Source organism: Aotus nancymaae, unplaced genomic scaffold (assembly GCF_030222135.1).
Source record: "Aotus nancymaae isolate 86718 unplaced genomic scaffold, 86718_ANA_hifiasm-v0.15.2.pri h1tg000062l, whole genome shotgun sequence".
Classification (NCBI taxonomy): domain Eukaryota; kingdom Metazoa; phylum Chordata; class Mammalia; order Primates; family Aotidae; genus Aotus; species Aotus nancymaae.
Window position 1 is genome coordinate 7865297 of NW_026988476.1, and position 26700 is coordinate 7891996.

At 32.8% G+C, this 26700-nt stretch overlaps 1 protein-coding gene across 9 annotated transcripts in view; it reads left to right on the forward strand.

Annotated features, from left to right (window-relative positions):
- The window catches only part of MIPOL1 (mirror-image polydactyly 1), a 365075-nt gene that overhangs the window by 311860 nt on the left and 26515 nt on the right, over positions 1 to 26700 (forward strand). Inside the window, exon 13 of one of the 9 annotated variants that reach the window (XM_064365796.1) lies at positions 17957 to 18039. The exons of the other annotated variants lie outside the window; for them this stretch is intronic. Coding sequence (XP_064221866.1) covers positions 17957 to 17984 — 28 coding nt within the window. The 3' untranslated portion in view covers positions 17985 to 18039. Of the gene's footprint in view, positions 1 to 17956; positions 18040 to 26700 lie in introns of those variants that run through there. 9 annotated transcript variants of the gene reach the window in all.

Here is a 26700-nt window from a genome sequence, read left to right on the forward strand (position 1 = left end):
AAATGTTTAATATTTTCTTAAATGTTTTAGCCTGTAGGAGTATTCATAGAAAGACAAGTTGTACAGGATTACCATCCATAAGCTAGCCAGTATAGGCAGATCATCACTTACAGGAAAAAAGTCAGTGCATGCCTTACCTCATAACCAAAAAATAGCTTCTTGGCCTACCTATCATAAAGCTTAATCTTTTACCAGTGGAAATTAATTCTTTTTTCTTATGTACTTTTATTGAAAAATGTGAATGTTTGTAGAAGCATAGCACATTGTGATGTAGCTTTTAGATTGCTCTTTTCCTGGTACTGAATGTGCTTGGTTTTGGACAGAGGGATTATGTGGAGGTAAAGGGAACTAAAGAGCAGCTAAGAGCACAGGAACTTTGTAGGAAAAACTTCTCTTAATAGTTTTGTCAAAGACTATCCATAATCCTCATTTATTAAAGAGAAAACTGACACACCAATCCATTAAACGATGTTTTTATTCCTCATGAGAGATTTAAAATTTTGTGATCCTTTATGCTATAGTTTCTTTTCCATCTATAAGGATACTTGCTTCTTGTGGCCTGGAACAAGTTCCAAAGGACTTTTAAAAATACATTTTACTATACTTAGCATGCCTAAGCTACACATAGTTACTTAAAGTAAAAGTAATTACAACCAGGCTTATAAAGTTAGAACTCTCAAAGATCTGGGGTTAAAACTGAAATAACTTTTGTCATATCTCATCTTTACTGTGGGCCAGGTTGACAGAGATATGATTCAAATTCCCCGGTAAACTATATAGGGAGTTATATACTGTAACTATATAATGAATAGATGAGACAAAGAGATACAGAAAAAATGGTAAACTTTTAAACACATTTGCTGGAAAAGATGTATCAACTCAAGAACTTTCATGCTTTCCATACTTTCCTAAAAGGAAAAAATCTGTTATTTAAAATGTACAGGAGTTCTGCTCATCTTAAATTTTTATAGCATAGTTAAAACATCAAAGATCAGGCTAAAGCACTTCAGTTTATAGGTTTTTTTAAGTTGTAGATTGTCTTTTGAAATATAGCGCACCCTATATCTTTTGAGCAGTATTGACAAAGAAAAAAATAAAGTAAAGCTGTTTAAAGTCTTTTCTGCCTTTTGACCAAATACTGGATTTCTATGAAGAAATTGGGGTTACAAAGAAATTGTGAATTCTCAGCCTGGTTTTCCAGCTAATGAGTAAGAACCATCTGTAGTTCTCTTCAAAGTGTCAGGGGAGTCACCATAGTGTCACACAAGGGTTCTTAGTGTAGAGCAAACATACTTTCTACAAACTCAGCTGCTTAATCTGTTTGCAGGTTGAATTATAAAACAGGATACATGACTGTGGGTGCTGGGAAAAGGAACAGAGCATTTCTAAAGTTTCTCAATTAAAAAAAAAAGTATGCTATTTTTATCAAAAGATTTTACTAGAGTTTTTACATCTGTTGCTGGCTCCAGAATCTGATTTTAACCATAATGAAAAATAATTCTGCTAAAAAGTGAAAAGGCTTAGTGAATTTTTTTATAATTTCATTGTCTTTTCATTAAAATTATTCTGATTCTTGTCAACTTTACCTGTGATATTTTTCTTATAAATTATTTGTTGAACTATGAGTTCCAAGGCAAAATTAGACATATCTAAACAATATAAATATGTGTTGATTGAATCAAAGAATAACTTTTGAAATTCCTCAACTCAGAAGAAGGTATAAATCAATATTTTATATAATGTTGAAAGTGAGCTTTATTAGTACTATTAATAAGCGAGAGGACCTAAAACTTCTCTAGAAATTGCTCCTTAAAATGTTTTCTTGTGTTTGAAATTTATAAGCTATGAAATATATGTACTTCACCAAATAATAAGTTGAATGGTTAATATACTTGTGATAGTTTATCAACAAATGCCCTCCCTAATTAGCTTTGGAAGGCACCTTCCAAATCTAAATCTAATTGAAGATAGTTTTATTGTCATCTATATATGGAAGATGGGACTCAGATGGCTCCTAAATAGTCATTATAAGATGTACAACATCTAAACATGCTTAATTTTTATTCTTGGACATGCGATATGCTTTTAAAGAATTTAATTTTCTGGATTTGTGAATCATAAACGTTAAATTATCTGAATACATCTTTAATTTCTGAAATATTTCATCTTATACTCTGTTAAACAAGCATTTCATTAAAATTATCACCAATTCCATCATATGCTTGTATAGTGGATCACCTTTCCCATTCATCTAGTATATAAAGAAGGTTTCTTTAGAGCTGCTTTTATTATACATAGATATATACCTACAATGCTTGACAAATACATAATTATATTTGTTTATTTATAAAAACTAAAGAATTTGGGCTTATATCTTCACTACTGGGGAATATCTCACATTGATATGAAGAAGAAACATAGTTTTAATTATCTGACTAACTCCATTATGCCAGAAAAGGATTAATGTAGGATTATTAGGATTGCAGCCTAAACCAGAATATAAGAAATCCCAGTAGATTGGAAAGTGAAGGATCCAGGCTAAGGAAGAAAAGGGGCCCTTTAAACCTAGACTCTGTATTTTTTCTGATAAGATAGATCCCTTTTGTAACTAACCTTATGGAATGAATAAGTAAGAGCCTAAAAGTAGGAACCAAAATTTTAAATTACAACATGGCTTTTTGTATTTAATCTACTTCTTCATTTCAGAAGCTATCTTCCAATAATGAACTAGAGTTGAGCTATTATACATTTCTGCATACTCAGATAGATAAAACATGTTTCAGACTAACACAATAGAGAGGAATGGAGGAAAAAGAACAAAAAACTAAATATGAGATATCCATACTGTTTCAGTTTAAATAAAATACAGGAGTTTTGGGTGTTTGTTAATCCCAGTACTACAGTGATTTAAAAAGTCAAAGACCAGAGTTTTTATTATTTAAGGGAAATTATAGAATCCACTTACGATGATCATCTACATTTTAACTAAAATTTGATAGGGGAGAAACACATTTTTTATACCTTAGAGACACACACGTGTGATTTTCACACAAATATTTTATATGAAATACAAGTTCCTTAGAGGGATATATGATCTAACAAGTATACTTTTCCTTGCTTCTGTTCTTAGCTGCAGTCAAAAGCTTTCTAATGGTTTACCCCTTGACAGGCTACATAGCTCCTGGGTACTTCTGTGAAGTTAGGAGTACTCATCTGCCTTACCTGAAATTAGTTGGAGAATTGATAAAAATAAGATGTATAAAGGGATTTGAACTCCCTAGGAAAAGGTTACTAAATGACACTGTTAGTGTACTTTAAAATATTTTATAGTAGAGGGGAAAAGGAATGTGTTTTAGAAGTTAGATTTTTAGAAGTTTTTGTCATTCCTGCTTAAATGTTGCTCAATCTCATTAGACTTGATGTAGCATATCATTTTACTTGATACTTTATATGACTCACTCAAAACTTTCCCCTTTGTTGTCTCTATTCTTAAACACACAGAATAGATATAATGTATCTACTGGTTAATAAAGAAAATATATACATTTTATATAAAACAGTGTCTGGTTTGCTTTGAATAAATCCTCAGTATGTTCATCTAAAATCTGATTTGACAGTTGCACAACTATCCTAAACAGACAAACAGGTATAATAGGTATAGATTTTATTCCCAAAATATATTTGGGAGAAAATCAATCGATCCCAAGAGCAAGTCAAAATAAAAATTTCACTTGGATTCTAAGATTCCATAATTGGTTATTTATTCCTACTGGGTCAGAGATTTGCACTTGTGCATATTTGGCCCTGGGTAAATTTACACAATGAAGAATCCTTTGCTTGTTTCAGTGTAAGTTTGTCTGATGGTGAAATCACAAACATTGTCCATAGATTAGCTTTATTCTTTATCAGTTACATTTAAGGAAAAAACGTTTCCATAACAATATTGATTACAGTTACAGCTGAAGTATATCTTCTTTCTTCCTTTAGTGTTATACATTATTGAACAACTCAACAGAGGCACTTTTCACTCCTTAACGTAAATATAATGAAAAAAATAATTATACTATTGTAGATTATTTTAGCAGGTCTTTTTATAGGAAGACTGACCAAAAGTGAAAAAAAAAGAAAAAAGAAAAAAAGAAAGATTCTACAAATTACATGTAAATGATATTTTGGAACCTACCAAACTAATTTTAACTTTTTTAGTTGCTTTGGCATTTATACAATCCAATCCAATAGTTCTTGGAACATCATCATCTTTTCAGTTTTTCCTTTGTCTCATACAACACTATCCTGTGTATATGTATAAGCATCTTGTTTCTCTTTCTGTTACCGTTTGCCATATAACAAGCTATATAATGGTAAAAATAACATAAAACGTTTTTAGTGTCTTGAAATATCTTTCTTAAGTTAAACTAATCTGCCTTCTGAGTTAAGTTATGTGTATTTCACATCAGTCTTCCAAAAAGTTCTCTACTACTGACTCTCAGAAGGCCTAAATCTTTCCCAGAATGATGGGAGTAGCACAGTTCAAGAACAAGAATGAATCTCTGTGTAATCACACCACAATGTGAGGTGACCCTAAGACAGAGAACTGACCAGATACACATATGGGTTTTAGGAAGACTTTCTGATGCTCTTTTTTAACACAGCTGTGAGAAGAATGTGGCTAAGACCCAATAGTCATTCTTGAGTAGAGCTGGCAAAGGAAACCATGAGGAAAAGAGAATTTTAACACATGGGTGTAAGAGAGTCCGGCTTCATTGATGCAATCTGAGGGGAATGCCTAATGACTGGAAGAATCAAACTTGGCAATGAAAACACAAAGCTCTTTTCATCAATTCAAACACAGACTCTAAAGCTGCAGATGGTCACCTCCAGCCTTGTCTATTCAGTGTGGGGTTTTATAAAGTGGCACTTTGGTGAATACTAATAGATCAAAACAAAGATTTAATAACGTAAAGATGTGGTGTTCATTTTTAAATGAGTATACAGGTCAGTGTCTCAGAAAAGGATAAAAAGAGTACCTTTTATATGTGGGTCTAAAGTCTTTTTGTTATTTTTTAACTTCAAAAATAAATGGCATCTTTAACATACAGATTGTGTTTTATGGAATACAGTTTACATTATGAAAAAGAGGCCAAAATCGGGGTTTATATCTATGCTCAATGATTTCATTTCTTCTGCTGTGAGGACTCTCAGCTTATATTTGTTAATGTCATTCTTTAATATTTTCTTGAAGTACACTTGATAGGATAAATATATGTTGCCATTCTCAAAGATGAATCAATCTAATTAAAAATTTAGCTGAAACATTTTATTCTCAGAATAGAACTTTTTCTCTCACCTTTTTACAGAATGCAAAGAGACATTGTTTAGTACAAAGGAACACTTTGAACTTTATTTCAGTCCTGAAATTACATCTTGGCTACTTTTTACTCTATTTGCTATGATTTTAGAAATACACAGCAATTGCTTATGTATTAAAAGTTAATTCATTGTATTCAAGTTGTTACTTATTTTATATAACTCTTTAAATTAAAATATGCTGGTTTTTTAATAATAAACGATATTATACTTGGTTAGCACTTTGTAGTTTATAAAATATTTAAGCTAAACCAGACAAATGAAGCGTTATTATCCAAAATAAATGTAAAATACAAGCTTAAATAACTCAATAATTGCATTCTTGTTTCTGCTATTTCTGAGCTAAATATAATGATTAAGTTTGCATTCCTAATACTTTTATCTGGCAAGTTACACTAACATATAGTAAATGAAGACACTAAAATTCTAAGTTAAGGGAAGGCAACTTTGTATCCAGTAAAAATATTAGTGAACTAACAGGACCCTCAAGTGTCATTAACTAGGATTAACTAGGTATGTACAAATCATTAAATTTGCTCTCAGTTTTCTCATCTGGAAAATACACTTGCACTAGACTTCTTCAAAACATGGCTATAAGGATCAAATGAAATGCATGTGCATAAAAGTGCTTTGAAAAGTATAATGTGCTCTATAAACATAAGCCATTTAATATGTTCAACTTACGTGTTTTCAATTAAAACATTATGATCACCTGTCTGTTTGGAAATAGAAAAGGAGAAAAATTATATTTTAGACACAATCTAAGAACCATGTAACTTTTGAAAGAGTTTCTTTACATTGATCTTGAAAACTGGAAGAAGGTTCTGTGTGTTCTAATGCATTACTGGTAAGAACATGAAATGGTGAAACCCCTATGGAGGAGAATTTGGCAATATCTAACAATAATACATATGCATTTGCCCTTTGACTAAGGAAGAATCATTTGTAGGACTCTATCCTATAAACCTTCATGCATATGAAACAACGTAAGAATTACAGTATTGTTTTTAATAGCAAATAAAAATAACCCAAATAGGAGAGTAGTTAAATAAATGATGGTACATGCACATAGTGTAATACAGTGCAGCTATAAAAAAAAATAAGGAAGATATCTATAAACTGATATTGAATAACTTCCAGGACAGATTCCTAACCGAAAAAAAAACAAAAACAAAAACAAGTACTTCTCATATACTGCCTTTTGTGTGAGAAATAAGAATAAAAGGAACAGGAAAGATCAGCCAGAAGCGAAAGTGTTTACCTTTGGAGATATATGGGAAAGGGATATAGACAAGGATGGGAGTGCAACTTTTCTGAGTATGCCCTTTTGTATAGATTTGACTTTTGGACGTTGTAAATCTTTTACATATTCAGAAATGAAAATCAAATTAAAAAGATAAAAAGAAAGCCCTAACAGTGACTATAAATACAAATAAATATACCTAACTGTACAGCAAATTGATAAGATACAGAAAGTAATTACTTCAAGTATCTTTTGATTATCATACTCTAACTATACATTATCAGTGGCATATATTCTAAGAACAAAAATACATGCAAAGAAATTTTAATGTACCTCACTATATTAACAGTTATTAGTCCTACAGGTATTAACATTTTTAAACGATTTTATGTATATTGTTGGATTGAGCAAATAAAGAAACAAACATTATTAGGAACTAAGATTTCCACCATAAAATAAATGGCACTAGGAAATAGAAACTGTAATATTAAATTTGAATTCAACATATCAAAATGAACCCATGATTTTATTTTATTTATTTATTTATTGAGACAGAGTCTCACTCTGGAGTACAGTGGCAGGATCTCAGCTCACTGCAACTTCTGCCTCCCAGGTTCAAGCAATTCTCCTGCCTCAGCCTTCTGAGTAGCTGTGATAACAGGTGCACACCACCACACCCAGTTAATTTTTGTATTTTTAATAGAGATGGGTTTTTTCCATGTTGGCTAGGCTGGTCTTGGACTCCTGGCTTCAAGTGTTCTGCTCTCCTCCGCCCCGCAAAATGCTGGGATTACAGGTGTGAGCAACCGCACCTGGCATGATTTTAAATATATACATATTTTTCTTAGCTCTGTTCACTGAAAAAGGCTTAAAAGCAATAGACATACCTAGCACCCAGATTTTAGTTTCTAAGTACCATTTTCCATTAAAAAGTACAAAGCTTCTAGGTCTGGGTCAGGGAAAATACCGAGTAGTCTGGGATGTCTTTTTGTGCCAAGAAACAAGCAAATGCTCAAAGATTAATGGGGTTATATAGAAAGGATACATAAGCTAGCATGAAAATGTTCCCACTGACCAAATTTGGGATGACTTGTGAGTCAAAAAAAGAACTCTATTTGATTACAAAATATTGAACTTTTATATCTCAGAGTCTATAAACATACTCAAAAACAAGAGATGAAGGATGAAGAGAAAAAAACTTTTTGTACAGAAGAATGTCAGTTAATAAATGTAGAGAGAATGATACAATTAGAAAATCACTACCGTGTAACTTCCAGTATAATCAATTCAAGCAAAGACTATGAATCAGCTGTATAATTAGTTAAAAGAAGCAACCTTGGTATTAGAATCAGTCGGTCTAAATAGTTTGGGAGAGCTTACTTAGCATAACCAAGGAGTTTAGAGTTTAGTAATCAGAGTGGGTTTAGACATAGGGATTTATGATGTCAACTGCCTTAGAACAATATTTAGGGATTTATTATTAAAATTTACTTTGGGTATTTTTCTCACTCATGTATTCTGTGCTTATGTAAATGATGGGACAGACCTAAACCATTTAACACTTTATCAAAATTCATCTTTTAAAGAAACTCATTATGATGTAAAGAAGTTTTGCTTTAGAGACTTTATCAGTGTTAGACTAGGTACTGATCCTTTCCTTATTTAAAATTTTGATATTATTTAAGTTTATGTGTTAATCGTGATTTTAAAACTATTTTTATTAACATATTACTCATCTTGATTACTTTTCTTTAACATTCTTTTAAATTTTAACCTGAGATGAGTGCCTCATTCACCTCACTAGATCTAGCCTTGAATATCCTATAGAAGATGAAAAAGACACTGTTACAACGAAAAAAAAAAAAAAGACTGTTACAAGGGAACAAAAGACACTCCTAAGTTATTCTCATAAAAAATAATAATGATAATGATAACTTGCTGTTATCCTAACTTGTATGATTTCTATTGACTGGTATTTTATGTTCAGAAATGATAGTGATATCATAGATATGAACAATTGTGGTTCTTTCCATCTTACAGAATTTTGCCAGGTTTTTAATTATATGGTGTCCATAAACTTTACCACTCTCTAAATTTCTATGTCTTATTCATATTTGGAGCCTGCACCACTTTTATCAACTGTTACTTTATCTTTAATTTAATCATCTTTCATACTCTATGTAGATCAATCATCATATCTATCAACAGGGTCCTGATTGCATTCTAGATCTTAAATGTTGATCTAAATTTGAGAATATTTGGTTTTTATGAATCATAGTTAAATCGAGTAGGGAAAATGACTGTGATGATGCCAGCTTAATAAGTTGAATATTACTTTTACTTTATAGGCCCGTGGCTTAGTCTAAAATTTGAAGTTACATTGATATATTATCTCTACTAGTCTCCCAAAGGATGTTGCCTATCTTTTGAATTAAACTTGAGTAAGGTTGATTTGTATTCCCTGTTAATCAAAATTTGAAATGTTGACATTAGAAAATTTCATTCAGTGCTAATTATATATGACTTTTATGAAAGTTAGGAAGAAACGAATCCTACATTTTAAAGTTTAGTGTCTGCCTAAAGCCCTATGAAAACAGTAGTGAGTAGCTTAATAAGCCATCTTAATAAGATACCTTAATAAAACTAACCAGTTATTCTAGCTTGCTGCATTTCACTTGGCAGTATAAAAATCCTTGACTCACTTCCTCCATCATTAATTGAAATTTTTCTGGGTTTAAAATGATCAAAACCCTTAGCAATGTTAAAGCAACATTTCCCAACCTTTCTTGCCTCTTGAATCTCTTCAATATATATTCTCTAGGTAGTGTTTTAAACATTATTTTTGCATTGTTATAAGATAAAGAAGTTGAGTTACATTGATTGTTTTTTAAATTTTATTTAACACAATCTTTAGTATTTATAATATATAACATCACATGGTGTTTGACTTCAGCTATATAAGAAAAAGCACAATTTGTTAAATTTTATAAAGGTATATTAAGTTGGTTTTAAGGACTGAATATAAATAAGAAAGTAGATTAAATTTTAGTAACATATTATGACATTAAATAACTGCTTATGAAGTGATATTTGGAATTCTTAACATTTTACTTTTTCTTTTTTTTGAGATGGAGTCTTGCTCTGTTGTTGCCCAGGCTGGAGTGCAATGGCAAGACCTTGGCTCACTGCAACCTGCACCTCCCAGGTTCAAGTGATTCTCCTGCCTCAGCCTCCTGAGTAGCTGGGATTACAGGCACCTGCCACCACATCCGGTTAATTTTTGTATTTTTGGTATACATGAGGTTTCACCATGTTGGCCAGGCTGGTCTCAAACTCCTGACCTCAGATGATCCACCCATCTCGACCTCCCAAAGTGCTGGGATTACAAGCATGAGCCACTGCACCCAGCCACATTTTACTTTTAAAATAAAATAATCGAGCCTCTATTTTCTAGAATATTTTCACAGATAACACATTGTGGATGTTTTGGCCTTTATGCCAGTATATGAAAAAATAAATTTAATATTATTATTCCAATATTCTCTTTCTTTATCTTTGTTTTTTAAGTAGCAGTTACATAATAGGTAATATGAGTAGTGTGATCAAATGAATACAATTTAAAGATCTCATGAAGAGAATCCTGAGGTGAATTTACAGATTTATTTTTATGCTCCTCTTTAATTTGTATTTCAACATCCATATGCTTTCTGCTTGCTTCACGTGTTCAGTGGCCTATTAGGGATGGAAATTAAAGAAGTTATAACTGAGAAAGAAAAAAATTATGCTCCAAAACAACATGTTGGCCAGTTCTGTTTAGCTGAATGATAAACAGCTCAGTCAGCTGATTGAATCATGAACTGCTCTGTGGATCTCTTCCAGTACTCCACTTTGCTCATTCATAGGTTCTCAGAAGTCCTCAGACTATTCCATTTTAAAAAGCAAAACAAAGTTTAATAAAAATTTTATTCTTTGTTACTTGAACCCAGAAGGTGGAGGTTGCAATGAGCCGAGATCACGCAGCTGCACTCCAGCTTGGGTGACAGAGCAAGACTCTGCCTAAAGAAAAAATAAATAAATATATATATGTGTGTGTGTGTATATATATATATGTGTGTGTGTGTGTATATATGTGTATATATATGTGTGTGTATATATATGTATATATATGTTCTTTGGCTTCAAAGATAAAACTGAAGCAGAGAACGTTACCACCTTTGGGTGCATGATCTTTACATTTTTAAATTACAAAATTTTTACATGATGCTTTAGAGAATTTTATTGTGCAGTTTTTTCTCAACTCTTTTACTCTCTTACAATTTAACATGTTTTAGTGTTTAAAAGTATTTATTTTAAACTACTAAAAAACATATTTTTAAATATTTTTGTTATTAATTAACGAAACATGCCCCACAAATACATGTGAAAGTCAAATTATCTGAGGTAGCTAAATTCAGATACATTATTGAAAGAAAGGACTTGTTTGCTGGAGAAAGTATGTGTTACATCATATTAATGTTAAATGTAACTTAAGATAACATTTTCCCAAAAAGGAAATTTAATAGTTTGTTATAGAATAATTGACCATATGACATAAAATACTAAGTAACTATTTTTCCCATCGTGGACAAAGTATACAACTCAAAAACCTAATTTGTTTGTGTTAGTGGACTTACTAAATATTAGTCTTTGCTAGTCTAGTTTACACCATATAGCTTTCCCTTATGCCAACCTTCTGATTTTGCTCTGAAGTATTCTGCAACTTGCTATTATATAATACTAGCCTCAGAGCTAGCTTTTCCAGTTTGTTAAGAATGCTTATTATACTCTGTAACTGATAAATCAATAAAACCTCACTGTAATGTGTAAACTGCCATCTCTATGAAGCAGTTAAAAGCAAACTGTGAGGGCACACATGAGTCCAAAAAAATATGTTGTGATTATATTGACTCTGAAAGCATTTGACTTTCATAAAATACATCATTTATTGTGTAGTATAAATTGGTTGTACTATTGCTCATAATTTTTTGAATAATGAATCCAGTGAATAGTAAAGTAATAAAAATGTTTGTTTCCTAGGACTGCATTTCATGTAGTTATTCTGGAGAGCTACATGTTAGTGGCAAATTAATAGATATGAATCATATTTTCTTATTTAGGGAGTGAAACTGGGACATGTTAATACAATTTTCATCCTTAATAATTGAATTTTATATTGATTTCATACATTTTCTGTATTACATGAAAAACAAAAATACAGAACTTTAAAATATTTCAGTAACAATTTAAACACAATAAATTCTACACTAAGTAAATGTCTTTAGAAGGGAATCATATCAATGCCTCAAAGATTTGTGTTACCAGTCATGTCACCTTGCTTATTTTTTTTAAGTTCCTGCTTAATAAACAAGTTTCATTACTCATTAGACTTTGGGCCAAGTTCTAAGTATAACAGCTAACCCATCTGTCTGCCTAATTATTTAATGACCTCATACTTCTGTGATAAAACTTAGCTTTGATACTGTTTTGTGATAGATTTTGTCACTTTCAGAAATATCCCCTTTTGACTACTAAAAGTGGTTGTTTGTATTTTTAAATGGTGATCTAGGTGTCCTGATTAGTTATTGTAAAGTAAAAATTTAAACACAAATCATTACAGATATCCCATGAAGTAAATAGATGAGTTATACTAGCCAAGCCAAATATAAATATTAAGGGTTTTTTTTTTCCAGATCTCAAATACAAATCTTTCATTCTATATAAAAAATATGAGAGAGAAAAATTTCTAATGGATAAAAGAGGAAAGATGGTTGCACATTCAAAACAGGTCATGATTTAAATATTTTCCTATTTAGTAATTATAATAGTTAGATGTTGATCAATTGTATTCATGTCCTAATTCAACAGATTTTTAAAAAACATCTATGTGTTCCAGGCACTGTGTTGGGCACTGATGAACAAACTCAAACTGTATCTTGACCTCATGAAGTTAAATAATCTTTCAGGAGAGAAATATTAAAATATTCCTGTACATAAGTATATAATTACAAATTATGTTTAATATGATGAGGAAAAATTCCTAGGAATGTTAGGAGAATATAACAGGTAGATCCAATTTAGATTTGTGGTAGGGGGAGAGGTGTTTTTCTCAGCTGGGACCAGAAGTATAAATAGGAATTAACCAGCAGAAAAAACCTTCTATATAGAAGCCGAAGCAAATAACTTGGCATGTTGGAGAAACTCAAGGAAGATTTTTGCAGCAAAATAATGGCTGCTTGGAGCAAAAATGAGGATGGAGTATTATACAGAATCAGATCTTATGGAACCATTTAACTTTCGTTGTGGTTTTTGTCTGTTTTATCCATTTTTTGACTTTATCTTACAAGCAGTGGAAGTTGGTGATGGATTTTTATCTGGGGATGTATTCTGATTTGCATTGTTAAAATATTAACACTGACTGCTATGTTGAGGATAATTGGAATGAGACAAGCATAGAAATAGAGAGACTAGGAAGTAATAGAACTGATGAGAAATTGTGATAACTTGGATATGGGGTGGGGGAAGATAGAGAGAAATAATGAGATGTGATCAATTTGGGCAGTGGACTTCCTGAAAAGATACAGGGTGTCTAGGAGAGCTCTCAGATGATTGTCGCGAACAGTTTGATAGATGGAAATACCATTTGCTGAGATTTGGAAGACTAGAGGAAGAACAGAGTGAAATGGAATGACATCTTTAGCAGGTTGAATTTCAGTAGTATGTAAAACATCCAGGTGGATGTTCTTCTTGACATCTTAGTTTCTCAAGGGAGGACCTAGATTTATAACAGATAATCCTTTAGAATTGTTAATAAGTCCATTTAAGAAAATATTTCGGATTTGTATTACCTATATTTATTGCAGAAATTTCTAGTGAAAAGAATATAACCTGTAAAGAGGATTTTTCTCCTGATAACTTTACCATTAGACTATGTGAGGAGGCCAGATAATATCCTGTGATGTATTTGATGTCTGCAATACCAGGCATGACCTCAGAGCACTAGTTAGAATATTTTTCCTTCTAATAGAGTAGATCATTTTACCTAAAAGTTTTAATTGAACCATCTTGCCAAGAATCTGTTTAGGTTTAAAAACTGTATTATTCGGCCGGGCGCGGTGGCTCACGCCTGTAATCCCAGCACTTTGGGAGGCCGAGGCGGGTGGATCACGAGGTCAAGAGATCGAGACCATCCTGGTCAACATGGTGAAACCCTATCTCTACTAAAAATACAAAAAATTAGCTGGGCACGGTGGTGCATGCCTGTAATCCCAGCTACTCGGGAGGCTGAGGCAGGAGAATTACCTGAACCCAGGAGGCGGAGGTTGCGGTGATCCGAGATCGCGCCATTGCACTCCAGCCTGGGTAACAAGAGCGAAACTCCGTCTCAAAAAAAGAAAAGAAAAAACTGTATTATTCACACATGTGTGTCAATTATTTTGTGCCAAAAACTGTTATTTGCTATATGTATTTCCTGCAGATAATGAATTTACATCTTATTAAAAAATATAATGGATACATTTAAACCAGACAACTATATAATTTGAAACTACAATTTTATGTCATATTTTGTTTCAGGATTAAAAATGTTTTGCCTTGCAGGTTTATATTAGTTTAGTTATAGGTTGCTGTATAACAAATTGTCCCCAAATTTAGTGACTTAAAACAACATTACTTCACAGTTTCTACGAGTCAGTGCAGCTTAGCTGTGTCTCTGGCTCTGAGTCTCTCACAAGGCTGCAGTCATCTCAAGACCTGATGGGAAGGATCAAATTCCTCACTGACTCACGTGGTTGTTGTCAGGATTTAGTTCCTGACAGGCTGTTAGACTAAGGCCTTGGTTCCTCATGCACTCAAGGTACCCTTTGGTTCTTTGCTGGTTCTCTTCATACAGTATCTCCCAACATGCCAGCTGGCTTCATCAGATTGAACAAGCAAAAGGGCAAAAGAGAGATAGAGTAAACTAGCAGAATGGAAGTCACAGTCTTTTGTAACCTAATCACATATATGACATCCCATCACCTTTGCCATATTCTGTTCATTAGAAACAAGTCACTAGGGCCAGTCTATGCTACAGAGAAGGGGATTGCACAGTGGTGTGAATACCAAGAGGCAAGAATTGTTGGGAGCCATGTCAGAAGCTGCCTCCCACAAAGATTTGTTTAAATGTAACTTAACTTTTATTAGGCCTTGGGTAGCTGCAAATTGGTGATCTGTAAGACATTCAGTTAATTGTATTGCTTCATGAGCAGTGACAGTTGTGGGCAAATGCACAGTCATAATCTGACCTTAGAGTACCATCACAGTCTAGAAAATCTGTAAGATTCTGTCTAAGGAAATCAAAGGTCATGGGAGGGCCATAGCTTCTAAGGAAACCAAAGCTTGAACCAAAATTAAGTACCAGGAATCACGCATATTCAGAAACTAATAGATTATGAGCAGCACTGTTAGCAGGATCTGTCTGTGGTGCAGTCAGTTCTGGATAGCTTCCTACATATACACTTGAATTTTATAGTTCAAAATGCTGCTGACTAATATAAGAAATGACATAGGAAAAATTAAATTTTTACCTCTTTCAAATCAAGATGAATACAGAGAGAATCTGAGTCAAAAGTTAAGCCAGCTCTACTAGTAAAAATGAGAAAAATGAAATTATGAAAAAAGAATACTCAACTGTGGTGAATGTAGACAGACAGTATTATTTGAATATATGAGTGATATGTAGCAGTTTTATTTGTACTTCAGATCTGTTTGTTGTGGATATTGATATTGATAAACATAGTTTTTAAAATAAAAATCAGCAGCTATGGAAATCTGGTAAAAATTTAAGTAACCAAATATAAATATTTAAACACTGACGCTTTATTTATTTTTTTGTTTTTATCTTTGAGACAGAGTCTTGCTCTGTCACCCAGGCTGGAGTTGCAGTGGCATGATCTCGGCTCACTGCAACCTCCACCTCTCAGGTTCAAGCAATTCTCTGCCTCAACCTCCTGAATAGCTAGGATTACAGGTGCCTGCCACCACGTTCGGCTAATTTTTTTGTATTTATGGTAGAGACAGGATTTCACCATCTTAGCCAGGCTTGTCTTGAACTGCTGACCTCATGATCCACCCATCTCGGACTTCCAAAGTTCTGGGATTACAGGCGTGAGCCACTGCGCCCAGCCTGAAAGTTATTTTAAAAGGATAAAGGAAGTATAATCATTAACATGAAAGACCACAAAAAAAAAACACCTGGAAATAAAATGAGCATGACTGTTACCACAATAGAAATGTTAGTAAATGGACAGCTGCTAAAATATTCTGGTGAAATAAGAATAAAAGGGATCCTTAAATAATGAAAGGATAGAAGTTGAATGAGAGTAGTACCTCTCCTACCTTGAGTTATTTGGAGGTACTTAGAGAATTATTTGACACATTTCTTCCGCCCTCCAATTCAGTTATTGTTTTGTTATTATTTTTTTATTTAGAAAGAAAGAAAAAAAAATGAATGAAGAAGGGGAAGAAAAAGGAAGAGAAAGAGAGAGAGAGAATGGGAGTATTGCTTTCTTGCCCAGGCTAGAATGCAGCCTAAAAATGGGTATTGAAAACCTCTTTTATACCAATAATTATACTTGTTGTAGACAGGAAGGAATAGGGGAAGAAAATAACAAACAAGCAGCCAACCAATATTTCATTTAAACCTATGAAATGCTATGTGATTACTGAGGAGTGATTTACTTACAATTATGTAGTCACTTTTGGAATAGGTGTGAGGTGGTAATGTATGTTTTGTGTATTTGAAGTGGAGAGTTCTATAAATGTTTATTAAGTTTACTTGTTCTGGGTCTGAGTTCAAGTCCTGGATGTCCTTGTTAATTTTCTGTCTTGTTGATCTATAAAATTGTTAGCTCTTCTTGTTACATTGATCCTTTTGCCCTTATGTAATGTCCTTCTTTGCCTCTTTTGATCTTTGTTGCTTTAAAGTCTACTTTATCAGAGGCGAGAATTGCATCTCCTGCTTTTTGTTTATTTGTTTATTTTTACTCTCTGTTTGGTTGATAAATCTTCCTCCTTCTCTTTGTTTTGAGTCTTTGTGTATCGTTGCATGTGAGATGGGTCTGGATGCAGCATACCGATGGGTTTTGGCTTTTTATCCAATTAGAATATATATAAGTTTAATACTGCCATTTGATGCTAGCTGGCTGTTTCGCCCATTAGTTGATGTAAATTCTTCATTATGTTAATGTTCTTTACTTTTTGATAGATTTTGGGAAAGGCTGATATTGGTTGTTCCTTTATATGTATAGTGCTTCTTTCAGAAGCTCTTGTAAAGCAGGCCTGGTGGTGGTGAAGTCTCTAAGTACTTGTTTGTTCGCAAAAGATTTAATTTTTCCTTCACACATAAAGCTTAGTTTGGCTGGATACGAAATTCTGGGTTGAAAGTTCTTTTCTTTAAGGATGTTAAATATTGGTCCCCACTCTTTTCTGGCTTGTAGGGTTTCTGCTGAGAGATCTGCTGTAAGTCTGATAGGTTTCCCTTTATGGGTAACCTGACCTTTCTCTCTGGCTGCCCTTAGTATTTTCTCCTTCATTTCAACCCTAATAAATCTGGTGATTATGTGTCTTGGGGTTGGTCTTCTTGAAGAATATCTTTGTGGTGTTCTCTGTATTACCTGGAATTGAATATTACCCTGCCTTGCCAGGTTGGGAAAGTTTTCCTGAATGATATCCTGAAGAGTATTTTCCAACTTGGATTCATTCTCTTCGTCACATTCAGGTACACCTATCAAACGTAAATTAGGTCTTTTCACATAGTCCCATATTTCCTGGAGACTTTGCTCATTCCTTTTTATCCTTTTTTCTCCAATCTTGTCTTCTCATTTCATTTCACTGAGCTGGTCCTCGACTTCTGATATCCTTTCTTCTGCTTGATCAATTCGACTGTTGAAACTTGTGCATGCTTCGTGAAGTTCTTGTGTTGTGTTTTTCAGCTCCATCAATTCACTTATATTCCTCTCTAAATTATCCATTCTCATTAACATTTCGTCAAACCTTTTTTCAAGGTTCTTAGTTTCTTTGCATTGGGTTAGAACAAGTTCTTTTAATTTACAGAAGTTTCTTATCACCCACCTTTTGAAACCTGCTTCTGTTATTGGAACACACTCGTTCTCCATTAAGCCTTGTTCCGTTACTGATGAGGAATTGCGATCCCCTGTAGAGGGAGAGGCATTCTGATTTTGAGTATTCTCTGCCTTTTTAGGCTGGTTTCTTCCCTTCATTATATATTTATCCCTCTGTCCTCTTTGTAATTACTGACTTTCTAACTAGGTCTCTGAGCGGACGTCCAACTTGTTGATTCCCAGTGCCGAAATCTGAGCAATCCACTGCACCGGCCAAAACAGTGGTGTTAAGATTGATGGTGCTTTTCTGCCCAGGCATCTCCAGACTCTGCACCAAGAACTGCCGCGCTAAGGCGCCAGCAAAACCGCCGCGCTGGCCACAAGAGTCGCCCTGGCAACCTGTGGGATTCCTCCGCTGGTAATCTCTTGGTCCATGAGCAACAAATATTCGTCTGAAAGTGTGGCGTCCTCTCGTTCTCTGCACTTTCAGTAGGAACTACGAGCCCAAGCTGCTAGTGATCAGCCATCTTGGATCTCTCTCCCAGTTATTGTTTTAATCAAGCATGTGCTATGCACCAAGCATTGAGGCAAACACTGGGAATTACTGGTAAAATAAAATTCAAGGCAGCAGTATCTGATATCACTGACCATACAGTCTAGCAAGGGATACTGACCAGTAAACAGCAATCATAATCAGGGAAGTGTGTAGTACTGTGGGGACAGTTAAGAAGGTTATCTATCTCAGACTTGGGTGAATCAAGGAAGGCTTTATCATTGTGAAAATCATATATTCGATTAACTCTTTGGCCTATGTTGTGTAACTCTTGATTACTTTTTAGAATGTACCATAGAATGTAATATCTTCAATTTTAGGCCCCCCAAAAATGTGATTTAAAAATATTGAATTTGCTATGGCATGTGAACAATATTGTTCACCTCCTAAAGGAGTAACATGGAATGTAATCAGATCCATATCCTTCATTTAAAGCCCTTGAGGTTCTATGTGTTTCATAATTCAGAATTTTCTAAATCTTATAAAAGAATGTTGTTCCAGGAAGCACCCTGTTGTCAAACACATGAATATTTCTGCAAGGAGATATGTGAATTGCCACCCTAAATCAGGTCAGGTTTTGCAGCAACAGGAGTGCAGCTAACTTATAAAAGTACTTTTTGTTTTTCAGAACTTTCTGAACTTTGAAATTGTACATTAAAGGATTATGCATATAGCCTACTTGTCCATAAAACAAGTTGAACCTGATAAATTAACAATAAAGATACCCAGTGAAGAAGATTTTACATTGTTTTGTGCCTCTATCAGTTGTTTAAATTAAGGAGAAAGATCTCATTCAGTTAAATTTGTTCCTGTATGGTGTTGTATTTGAATATTCCTCAATGATGGAGAGAATCAAATGGGAAAAAGTAGAGGATACTCTGAATGGCTTCTTTATCATAGTATTTCTAAAAGAGTATGGCATATCAAACATTCTTAAAGTTATAGAGAAGAATAATCAACAAATGTGATAGATAACTTAAAATATGATTTCTTAATAACTTGAGACTAAATATTAGTCTCCCATAAATAAGCCTCTCTGGTCATTGTAGTTGTATATATGCTATTTTATATTACCAATTGATGTAGTAACTTAACAGACAAGGCTGAATTTGTTATTAAAAATTTGTCACAACTGGGAACTTTTCATATTTCAACATTCCCCCAAACTTTATCCCTTTGTTGTTAATGTTTTTTTCTATTGCTGGACAAGTCAGTTAAGTTTTATTTTTAGTGAGATGCAAAACTGCTTATTAGTTGGGTTAAGTAAAAAGAAAACATCAAATGCCACACATAAAAGAGTTTTTTGAAAGAGAGATTTGTAATTTTTTTTCTTGAAAAGATGTCCTTTTTGCTTCAGGCTCCAGCTAGATTTTGAAGGATGGGCCCCTAATGGAGAAAACAAAATATATGCACAATTAAAACTGCTTTAGAGCCCTAAGTTCTCATTGAAACCCAAATGAAAGCTGTTTTGACTCCCCAAAGCTTCTTTCTTTACAATTTGGTGAATATAATCACTGTTTTAAGGGAATTATTTTGCCTGTTTGTGAATAAAAATTTTTACTGATGTGCCCAAGAAAGATAAAAAATATATTTTGATAGTGCTGTAATTAACTTTGAAATGTTAGTGTCTTCAACGCTGTCTACTTCTTTACAGACTTTCAAAACTATAAGCACTGATTCACAATTTCCAGATAATATAAAGTATTAAAAAAGTATAATTTGAATCTTAAAAATTTATTCTATACATATATTTTTTGTAGACCAGAGTGCAAGTTCTGTGACAAAAGAAAGTAATTTGGTTTTGTTTTTAAAATCTGCTGTTACAAACAGTGCTATGAATTAGCAGCCTTCCTGAAACATATTTTTGTGTAGTTATTTTGATAGATCTATAAGATAAATTTCTAGAAATAAACATTTTGAGGTTCAAAAATATGTGTTCTTTTAACTTTGATAAAAATTGCCAGTTTGTTATTTTAAAAAGTTGTATGAACAATATTTGAGAACAGCAATGTCTAAGAGAATGCTCATTTCTGTAAGCATTCACTACTATTTAGTAAGTTGTTAGCTTTCCAATGTGAAAGGTAAAATATTATATTGTTTTAATACGCATTTATTTTATTAGGAAGAAGATTAAGCATTTAAAAATATTTTATTAGCAATATATTTTTCTTTTTATGTGAACTGCCTATTCCTGATCTTTCCCATTTTTGTGTTGGACAAAAAATTGTTTATAAATCAATTTTTATTGACTTATAAAAACCCTTTGAATAGTAAATAAATTCGCTTTTTATTATATGCACTGTAAGCAGTTTTTTTCTGTTTGCAATTTTGCATATTTTTTTAACAGAGAAGTTTTATTTTTATTTTACTCTGTCAGATTTATTTGTTAAATTATGGTATTTTATGATAACAAGCAGGTTGCCTTCTTTTGAGTTGCTTATTTGAGGTTATTTTTATTATTATTGCTATTTATGATTACCTAGAGAAGGCATTAGAACTATTTGTAAACTTGATCTTTGTGTTTTTTTTTCCTTTTAAACAGGTATTTTTATTAATTAGAAGTCCAATAGATAATAGTTTTTATAACTTAATACTAATTCAGATTTGTTTATCTTAGCAAATAAGCTTTTTAGTCATAGTTCTTCAGTCATAAATCTTCTCTTCCAAAGCAAATATCCTTGAAGGATAGAACAAACAGAATCAAAACACAATGAGAGGTTTGAACCTTTGGATGCTAGATTAGGTTCATTTGGATGTATGAGATTAAAGGAAGGCATCTGAGATAGCCTTAACTGTAAAAAAGAACTCTGTTTCTTTTCATTCAAATATTGTAAATGCTTAATTATCAAAATTGTAGGGCCTTGACTTACAATGTTAAAATAAAACAATAAAATAAGTAGTTCTTCCATCTTTGTGTACCACATGTCCCCTTAATTTCTTTTTCTGGGTAATGTCTAGCTATGAAGAAGTAAAATTATAAAAACCTGCATTATATATATATGCATTATATATATATAGGATAAGCTCATTTTCTCTATATATGCATTATATATATATGGTATAAACTCATAGTGACACAGCCACATGTAGTTTTTGAGCTTAATTCTCTGTCAGGCTCATAAGATCCTAAAACCTTTAGAGAGTTCAGCAAAAAATAAATAAGAATAGGAAGAGAAAAAAGGTTCCATTTTTTCCCTTTTAAATACCTTCTTGTTGTTCACTTTAGTAGTTATATACAAGTGTTCATCATGATCAAAAGAAGTATTAATGTGTTTTTGGTTGCCCAATCAGAAAGTGCTTTTTTCATCCTTCATATTTTCTTTTTACAAATTACTAAAGTAATTAATACATATTCATTTTAGAAAAAAATTTAAATATAGCTAAGCAATTTGGCATTTTTATAAAATGTTGTCATACAATACATACAATATTATGACTGGATTGTTTCATTTAGCATATTATGAATAACTTCCTATGTTGTTATAATCTTTTACATATAAGGAATAAATAATTTAAATGGCTTTAAGTCTATTATATGATTGTACTATAACTTAACTGTTATTTTCAGATACCACTGCAGTGAAAATACTTACAACTAGATATTTGCACATATCTATGATTATTACAGAGGGCACAAATTCCTGGAAGTGGAATTCTTGAGTTAAAGAATATTTAGAATTGTTAGAAAAAAAAAAAATTCTATCAATTAGAAAAACAATTAGGCTATTTATAGAGATATCCTTGAGGATCAGTATATTTTTAACTCCCCTCAGGTATATGGAAAAGAGAGAAATATAGTCCTGGTTTTTTGTAGCAGAAAGATAGTATTTCATATTGCCCTCTAATTATAAAATATATTATTATTATATTTTCTAAGAGTGATCTAAGTTGCAAACGCTATAAAGATATATAGTAATAGCTAGAACTTAATTTGGATTTACTTCTGGTACAAGTACTGAGAAACTCTCTTCAGAATTTCCATACTTTTAAAATTTTTTTTTATAACTTTCAAAGACACTGGTACCTAATACGAAAGAATGATGTGAAGCTGAAAAAGGCATTGTGTGTCCCATCAAAGAACTTCACTGCTATAGTTTGTATAGACTGAAAGAAGATTTAAACAGAAGCTAATAACTTCCTTGAAAATAGTCATGCACTGTTCTCAGTAAGCATGTCAAAATAGTGGACCAGACTTTTTGAAATGATTAATGTGAGTCATTTAAATCTTCAGATATATGAACATAGCATTCGAAGTGCTATACCTATGGGAAGTTTTTGGCAAAAAGGTGACAAGTATGAATAACTCTTTCAACTTGTTTTTTACAGTTGGCAACACCTCTTCTCCTTGCCATTTCATTGTAAGCGTTACTACAAAAAGTTTCTTATTAGTCTGACTACTTACTAGATGGAATTTAAAACATTTTATTACTTTTTGGAAAGATGTGGAATTTTAGTGGAAAAATGTAGACTAGTATAAGAAAAGCAACAAAATTTATTTTATTTTCATCTCTGTTACTGCTATTATAAGATATAGAGAAAGACAACTAATCAAAAACATTGTGTCATGTACTTAGGACTACTGGTGGGATATATTAAAAGGATTTCATACCTCCTTTGCCCATGAGAAGTTTATACCATTGGTTTTGAGTTGTTTCCAAATACTGCTGCAGTAAACATACTTGTACCTAACTATTTGGAGAGGGTTCAAGTGCCTGCAAGTAGAATTAAGTTAAAAAGTATCTGTTATCTGTAATGTGTGTGCATGTATGTATACATATAATGCTAGTAATATATTAACATAATTTTCTTTGTTTATTATTTTATAGAGTAGAATGGTACTAAATAACCTCTTAGTTGTTCAGTACAGGTAATATAGAGAGAAGGAAGACTTCACGGAACTTGAACTTGGCCCTGTAGAATGGGTAGGATATAAAATAAGCATAGGGGGAATAAGAGAGGATAATACAGAGGAGAGAAGCAGCAGAGATAAAGCACAGGTACAAGGGTGAATATAATCTATGAGAGGAGGTGCACGGAGGTCAGCCTGGCAGGAGCAGAGGCTCCTGGAGCTTGATATCAGATAAGCAAGACTAGTCTGAATTACTGAGAGCCTTCAAAAGTATGCAAAGGCATTTAGATTTCATGTGATAGGAAATAAGAAGTCATTGTAGAATTTTTAAAGCAGCAATGATTACTTGATGAAAATAGCATTTTAGGAACATCAATCTCTCACTTAGCATTAGAAGATTAATTAAATCAGGTTGGTGTTAGAGATAAGAGTACCAGCTAAGAAGCAGTCATGATAGTATAGTATAACAAGATAGACAAATGATGTGTTGATGTAGGTTGGTAGCAGTGAGAATGGGAGGAAGAAATTCATATCAGAAACACTATTGACAAAATGCGATTTAGTGACCAATAGATGTGAAGGGTAAAGAATTCAGCATTTTAAGGTTCTCTGCATAAGAGATAGGAAAAACACAGTACCATTAATAGAATGTCTTTAGTTCAATACTAATAACTAATTTCATTTTCTTTTTGTGTAACCCTAACTTATTATAAACTTATGAGAAAAAATATTAAGTTGAGTTTCAGAAAAGTACGGCCAGGTAGCAGATATAAAACTCATCAAAATTGGCTTCTAGAAACTGACAAGGAAAAGCAAGGAAGGGCTTCTAAGGATTCTTCTCTGGGAATAATAGAAATACCTATGAGAATTTTTTTGGAATGATAGCAATTTAGATTGTATAACCCCATTTCTCAAATAATTAAACTCTTTCCATGGAGTTTAGTGCTAAACGTCAGAATGTCCAAAGTTATTCTGAATGATAAAGATTATTCATAAGAGCTGTATCTTAAGTGGTTCAAAGATAGGCCAGATGTCAAGGCTGCAGTTTGAGGTATCATCCTTCAAAAGGCAATAATATGTAACTCATCTACCGGGCAAACAGCAGATCATTTTCTGAAGCGATGTCATTCAGATTGAATTATCAGAAGCAGCCTGATATGTGAATATTTTAAAGTCCAGATATAAGCAGCTGGAGGCTGCATGCCAAGTAGAAAGAACTTTTTTTGTGTGACGGAGTCTCGCTGCCACCCAGGCTGGAGTGCAGTGGCGTGATCTCGGCTCACTGCAACCTCCACCTCCTGGGTTCAAGAGATTCTCCTGCTTCATTCCCATGAGTGGATGGGATTACAGGCTCTCGCCACCATGCCCAGCTAATTTTTTGTATTTTTAGTAGAGATGGGGTTTCACTGTACTGGCCAGGCTGGCCTCAAACTCCTGGCCTCAAGTGATCCACTCGCCTCGGCCTCCCAAAGTGCTAGGATTACAGACATGAGCCACTGTGCCTGGCCAGAAAGAATTTTACTAATTATTTTGTTTAAGAAGGCACATGATGAGGATGGACAATGAATAGTTCCTGTAAATCTTTGCTTATTAGCCTCTCTTTGTTCCTGCCAGACTGACCTCTATGCAGCTCCTCTCATAGATTATATTCACCCTTGTACCTGTGCTTCATCTTTGCTACTTTTCTCCTCTGTTATCCTCTTTTCTTTCCTCTTTGCTTATTCATATCCTACCCATTCTACAGGGCCAAGTTCAATTTCCTTGAAGCCTTCCTTCTCTTTATATTACCTGTACTGAACAACTAAGAGGTTACTCAGTACCATCCTACTCTACGAAATGATAAATGAACAAGGAAAAACATATATTAATATATTACTAGCATGATATATATACATAAGCTAATAAGCAAAGATTTACAGCAACTATTCATTAGTATTATCTAGGTGATTTACTCAAAATAGATATTTCTACCAAAGTTAGATAACAAAACACACATCGAAAAAGGTTGATACTGCATATTACCCAAACCTAAACTAATCTAAGGAAAAATAACAAATTACAATTTTTACATGTCATGTTAAGTAGAGTTTCTGAAAATTCTTGAGGATTTTATTAGGAGACAGGTTTGAGGCTATTCTCTTAGCACACAGATAAGAATTGCTCTACTAATTAAGATGAAACAATAATTTTCATTGGAGCTGGCCCTTTAGGTAACCATATGGTACACTGAGGGTAGGAAAGGAGACCTATTTGTTTCCTCTGCTCTATAAGCTGTCATCTTGGGAGACAGTGAAGCTGGTGGTCCTTGTGTCCTTTCCACCTCCCATCCGCCTATATTACCCATCTGTTCAAAAGGAGAGGAAGAGGCATTAAGGGAAGAAGGATGACTATGTATTACTTATCCATTTCTGAATAAATGTTTGTTATTCCTAAAAAGAAAAAAAATTGACAAAGTGTCTTCTAGAACTCTCTAAATCATAATCATTATAAATAGATGAGGACTTATTTATTTGTTGCCAATTTAAAGATTTTTTCAAGAATATATAGTATATATATTGTTAACAGTAAAAATACTGTAAGTCTAAAGGAAATCATATGAAAAGTCTGTCTCTGTGAATAAATAAATATCTCACAGTAAATAAATTTGAACATAAGTGTAATTCACACTTAAGATCATTGTAACTCTGTTCCTAATATAGTTTACTAGTGTCCTGTCAGTTCGAAAGAGTTAATGTGTTCCTATGTTACCAACTTAATACCAAAGAATAATCTAGATACTGAGAATAAAGCCCATTAATCCTTAATACTAACACTTTAACACATAAAAGAAAGATGTATGTGATTTAATTTCAAGTCATCTGTGGTGCTTGAAAAGTATTAACTGTGAAGTGAATGGATATTAAAGAATGAAAATTACATTTACAAGTGGCATACAAAAATCAGGCACTGGAAAAAAAGAAATGAAAGTCAGTCTTACAGTCTAACTAAGAGAATAATCTCAAACCTCTCTCCTGGTAAAATCATCAAGGATTTTCAGAAACTACAAAACATGATATGTGAAAATTGTAATTTGTTATTTTTCCTTAGATTAGTTTAGATAATGGCATTTTGGGCAATATGCCATATCTATCTCTTTTGGTGTATGTTTTGTTACCTAACTTTGGTAGAAATACCTATTTTGAGTAAATCATCTAGATAATATTAATGAATAGTTGCTGTAAATCTTTGCTTATTAGCTTATGTATATATGTATATATCATGCTAGTAACTTATTAATATGTGTTTTTCCTTGTTCATGTATTATTTCACAGAATAGGATGGTACTGAGTAAACTCTTAGTTCTTCAGTCTTTATCTACATTCAGAATTCCTTGTCTATAAAATACAAAAAAGTGTATATGTTTGCACACTATTTTTGTGATAAATGAAAATATAAACCTGTTCCTTTCTTTTACATATGTGGTATAGGCTTTGTAATATTTTCTGTTTTCTATGTTGTGATGCTATACTAATTAAATAACATTGGTGAGTATGCATAATAGCAATTTCAG